Below are 5,000 nucleotides of genomic sequence, written 5' to 3'. Positions count from 1 at the left end.
TGCAAAGGAACGGAACGCCATAATCTGCTGCAGCACATTCTCCAAGATATCGTCGTCCACACGCACCAACCTGTGCACATTCACACACAACACACAGGAAGTAGACGCGTCCACATACACACGCACACACACGCACACACACACACGCACACATACACGCACACATACAAGCGCACACACACGCGCGCACATGCACGCATGTGTGCGTGAGAAGGGGGAAGGAGGAGACAATATTTGTGAGACATTCAAGGCAGTGCGGTATTCAAGACAGCAAAACTACTTCTCGCGCACAGCTCCCAAACGCAGCCAGCAAGCGACCCCATCCCCCGAATCTCCTCTCATCTCCTCACAGCCTCCTCTGCGTTGACTCACGTTGGGATGAGGGCCTTTGCTTCCTCCACGGTCTCTGGCGCCAGGTTGATCAACTGCACCTCCTCAAACTTGTGCAACCTCTTCTCCATATCTGGTGTCTGTGTCCGCAACTCTTCCATAATCCTGTGAGTATGTGTATGTGTGTGTGTGTGCGTAGGTGAATGTGTGTGTGTGTGTACATGCGTGTGTGTATGTTTGCAGTGAACAAGCACACGCCCAACACAGCAACGAGCGCGCAGCGAACACACACGCATACACACACACACACGCGCGCGCGCGCGCGCGCACGCACACATGCACGCACGCAAGCAATCCAAAATCCAATCTACAATCTGACGTACGATCGGAGGGCCTCGTCTGCTTCGTATGAGCGCGAGTGTCCGAATCGCTGTGCGTAGTCGAGGGTCTTTGTAAACTCGGCGCTCATGGCCGCATCTGGGTCCTCGCGCAGCTGCAGGTCTTTTCGCGCCTCCAGGATCTTCTCCACCTCCGACAACAGCAGCGGCACGGTCGACACCTGCTCAAAGTCTGCACCAGTGACCACGGCCGATCTAACTGAGACGTTGGTGCAACACACACACACACACAACACGCACAACACGCATGCACAGAACATGAAGCGCATTTGTGTGCACATGGACGACGCACCCTCAAAGAACTCCAAGCTGTTGGCGTCCTCCACAACGGACTTCTTTGCGTCCACCCCTCTTGCTGCCATCGACATGCCGGCACTGATGTCTGTGTGAGTGAGTGTGTGTGTGTGTGTGTGTATGGGTGTGTGTATGTGCACTTTTGTCAGTGTGTGAGTCGTGTGCTTGGTCGTCCAAGAACAACAACAGCATCCACCCTTTCTCCTTCTGCGCCTTGTGGTAATGGCGATTGGTGTATATTTTCAGTGGATATTCGTCGCTGTCATTTCCCACAAACGGATTTCACTGTTTCGACGACGACGCATCTCGGCAAACAAGTGAGTTGCTTCTGTTTGTGTTTGCGTGAGTGGATTCTTGGATTGGTGAGTGGCCTTTGCTTGTTTCGTTGTTGCCGTGGTGTGCGTAAGTGTGTTCCTGCATCTTCACAGCTCCCCCTCTCCTGTATCTCCCCCTCCATGTCTCTGTGCGTGCGTGTTCGCCATTATCGCTTCGATTACATTTCCTCACGATTTCGCTCGATTCTCATCCAGCCCCTCCCCCGCGCCTCTGCTTGCGTATCGATCTGTCTGCCTGTCCATCGTTTGTTTGCCCATCACAAACAGATTTTACGTGTCCTCCTCTCTACCCTTCCGAAAAGGAAAGAAGAAAAGCCCCCCATCATGTCCTACCCTCCTCCACCTCCCACAGGTACGCTGCCATGAGTGAGTGCCACCCCTGCCCTTTGCTTGGTGGCTCTCTTTTCTCCTTTTTTTTTTTTTTTTTTTTTGCAACCCTTGCCGTTTCGTCCTTTTCGACGCACATTCATCCATAACGCCACACACCCGTCCAACTCACGCGCACACCAACACGTCATCCGCCCCGTCACCGATCGTGCTTGTTTTCGTGTGCCTTCTCTCTCAGGCTATGGTCCAGGCAGCGTCCAGTACCCCGGGCAGAACGCGGCCTACCCACCGGGCGCCTACGGCCAGCCGCCCCAGCAGCAGCAGCAGCAGCAGCAGCAGCAGCCCCCGTATGGTGGTGGGTACCAGCAGCCACCGTACGGCGGGTACCAGCAGCAGCAACAGCCGCCGCCAGGCCCATATGGCCAGCAGCCCCCCTATGGCGGCGGGTTCCACCAGCCCCCTCAGTCTGGGTACGCGCCCCCGCCGGCCCAGCCCTATGGCCAGCAGCCCCCGCCACAGGGGTACGGCCAGCCGCCCCAGGGATACGGGCAGCAGCCTCCACCCCACAGCTACGCCCAGCAACCACCACCTCAGGGCTACGGTCAGCAGCCCCCTCCTCCCCAGGGCTACGGCCAACAGCCACCACCTCAGGGCTACGGCCAACAGCCACCTCCTCCTCAGGGCTATGGTCAACAACCCCCACCACCCCAAGGGTACGGTCAGCAACAGCCACCACAGCAGGGTTATGGCCAACAGCAGCCACCACCCCAGGGGTACGGCCAGCAACAGCCGCCGTCGCCGCACCAGGCTGCGCCACCACCACCGACGACGCAGCAGGCACCGCCCCCACAGCGCTCAGCGCCTCCACCGCCAGCCAGCAGCGGCAGCGTTGGCGACGTGACGAGCAGCATGCAGAGCATGTCTCTGGAGGTGAGCAATAGCTTGCAATTTGTACCTGTGGTGGTGGCGGAGGTAGTATGCGTGCATGCATGCATTGTGTGTGTATGTGCGTGCATGCATGCATTGTGTGTGTGTGTGTGTGTGTGTGTGTGTGTGTGTGCTTACCGTTTACTCACGCCTGTCGTACCTCCTCCTGCTGTTGTGCTACTGTGATGATGTGATAATGGACGTTCTGCCGCTGCCAGCCGGTTGGGCACCCGACGGTGCACCCGTACCCGAACTTCAACGCTGAAGAGGATGCCATTGCTCTCCGCAAGGCCATGAAGGGTACGCGCAACCACTCGTGCACAATGACGAGGGAGGGGGAAGGTGGATGGAAAGAAATGGAATGTGGAGACAGTGTTGATTATCTATTACTGCTGTGCCTCTGGTGTCTGCACTTGAACTTGTACCTCCTGCTTGTTCTCCTACTTCCTGTTGTTGATCGCATCTGTCGTCTGTTTCCGGTTGCTCACACTCACATGTGTGTGTACATGTTTTCATGCCCACGTTTGTATGTGTGTGCGTGTTTGTATGTGTGTGTGTGTGTGCGCGCGCGTTTCGACTGTACTGCCTGTAGGCATGGGCACGGATGAGAAGGCGATTATCGACGTGCTGACCAACCGCACCGCCGAGCAGCGCCTCAAGATCAAGCTCCAGTTCAAGGTGACCGCCACACGCAAGCGTCTTGCTGCTGTCGTGTGTCTGTCTCTGTGTCTGTCTCTGTTTTGTGTGTGTGTGTGTGTGTGTGTGTGTGTGTGTGTGTGTGTGTGTGTGTGTGTGTGTGTGACATGCGACGTATTTCTCCACACCATCACCTCCACCCACTTCCACCCCCCTCCCCCTCGGGTTCCAAACGCGACCAGACGATGTACGGCAAGGATCTTGAGAAGGATCTCAAGTCCGAGACGAGCGGGCACTTTGAGGACGTGCTTGTTGGTCTTCTCTACGACCGCCCCCACTTTGACGCTCGCTGCCTCAGGAAGGCCATGAAGGTGTGTGTCTATGTGTGTGTGTGTCTGTGCGTGTCTGCGTGTCTGTGTCTGTGTGTGTGTGTGTGTGTGTGTGTGTGTGTGTATCTGTCTGTCTTTGTGAGTGCGCATGTGTGTTGTGTGTATGTATTTTTGATACCCGTGATCTTGCAGCTCACATCCATCCATCAATGCCTGCACCACACTTCACCATCACCGGCCTTGTCAACGGCAGGGCATGGGCACTGACGAGCGGGCGCTGATTGAGGTCATCTGCACGCGCACGAACCAGGAGATTCACGCCATCAAGGCCGCGTACAAAGAACGTGAGTTGCGCGGTAACACGATGGGCGATTTGGCGCGGGAGGAGGGGCAGCAATGTGAGGAGGAGAGATGTCACAACAAGATATAGCAGGGGTTTCCTTCGCGTGGTCACGCTGCAGCTGTCATTTGTTTCCATCGACACCACTACACGCCGCACATGATTTGACTGTCATCATCACCATCACCTTCAACTTCACCTTATTAACCTTCGCACCCATCCCCTCCTGTCGCCTCTGCACTCCAATTCAATGCAACTTAGTGTACGGTCGTGATCTTGAGAAGGACATTGTGTCCGACACGAGCGGGCACTTCAAGCGCCTCCTCGTCTCATGCGTCCAGGGCAACAGGGTGCGCACCATGTTCTGTGTGTATGTGTACGTGTGTGTTGTGTTTTGTGTGCGTATATGTGTGTCTGGAGGTCTATGTGTGCGTAAATGCCTGGATGACTGTGTGTCTGGATGACTGTGTGTGTGTGTGTGTGTGTGTGTGTGTGTGTGTGTGTGTGTGTGTGTGTGTGTGTGTGTGTGTGTGTGTGTGTGTGTTTTAAAGTGATTTTTTTTCTGTTTCTGCGCCACTTACACAAACATCACCACCCGTGTTGCTTACCGCATCATCGCCACCCTATCACCACCTCATCCACAATGATCACTGGTTGTTACTACCAGGAGGAGTCGGCTGAGGTTGACATGGCCAAAGCCAAGCGCGAGGCTGAGGAGCTGTACAAGGCCGGCGAGAAGCGCTGGGGCACCGACGAGTCAAAGTTCAACCAGGTGTGTGTACACACCCCCGCACACGCACTTGTGCACGCACTTGCGATGATGTGTGACGACATGTGAACATGCACGCGCTCGCACACATGCACAGTAACCCCATTCATACACTCACCCCCCCCCCCCATCACCATCACATCCGTGCCTGCATGCAATGCGCGTATTGCATCAGATCATTGCGCTGCGCAGCTACCCGCAGCTGCGAGCCACGTTCCAGGAGTACCGCAAGATCTCGTCCTACGACATTGTCCGCTCAATCGAGCACGAGATGAGCGGTGACCTCAAGAGCGCTTTCAAGGTGCGCCCGCAATT

The 5,000-nt window shown here is 56.0% G+C and overlaps 2 protein-coding genes across 2 annotated transcripts in view; one reads left to right on the top strand and one right to left on the bottom strand.

Annotated features, from left to right (window-relative positions):
- PTSG_10802 (uncharacterized protein) overlaps positions 1–1,146 on the bottom strand; it is a 1,192-nt gene extending 46 nt beyond the window's left edge. Inside the window, exons 1-4 of the mRNA XM_004988710.1 lie at positions 1,021–1,146; positions 714–900; positions 373–495; positions 1–70 (exon numbers count right to left, since the gene is read on the bottom strand). The exon at positions 1–70 is cut by the window's left edge and continues 46 nt beyond it. Of these exons, the coding sequence (XP_004988767.1) occupies positions 1–70; positions 373–495; positions 714–900; positions 1,021–1,096 (456 nt within the window). The 5' untranslated portion in view covers positions 1,097–1,146. The remainder of the gene's footprint in view (positions 71–372; positions 496–713; positions 901–1,020) is intronic.
- Positions 1,147–1,276: 130 nt separating this feature from the next.
- PTSG_10801 (annexin A7) overlaps positions 1,277–5,000 on the top strand; it is a 5,035-nt gene continuing 1,311 nt past the window's right edge. Inside the window, exons 1-10 of the mRNA XM_004988709.1 lie at positions 1,277–1,339; positions 1,625–1,709; positions 1,923–2,614; positions 2,830–2,911; positions 3,204–3,289; positions 3,490–3,618; positions 3,830–3,920; positions 4,178–4,266; positions 4,584–4,688; positions 4,861–4,986. Coding sequence (XP_004988766.1) covers positions 1,682–1,709; positions 1,923–2,614; positions 2,830–2,911; positions 3,204–3,289; positions 3,490–3,618; positions 3,830–3,920; positions 4,178–4,266; positions 4,584–4,688; positions 4,861–4,986 — 1,428 coding nt within the window. The 5' untranslated portion in view covers positions 1,277–1,339; positions 1,625–1,681. The remainder of the gene's footprint in view (positions 1,340–1,624; positions 1,710–1,922; positions 2,615–2,829; positions 2,912–3,203; positions 3,290–3,489; positions 3,619–3,829; positions 3,921–4,177; positions 4,267–4,583; positions 4,689–4,860; positions 4,987–5,000) is intronic.

Source organism: Salpingoeca rosetta (assembly GCF_000188695.1).
Source record: "Salpingoeca rosetta unplaced genomic scaffold supercont1.34, whole genome shotgun sequence".
In the NCBI taxonomy this organism is placed as follows: Eukaryota; class Choanoflagellata; order Craspedida; family Salpingoecidae; genus Salpingoeca; species Salpingoeca rosetta.
This window is presented reverse-complemented; position numbering and strand designations above follow the sequence as displayed.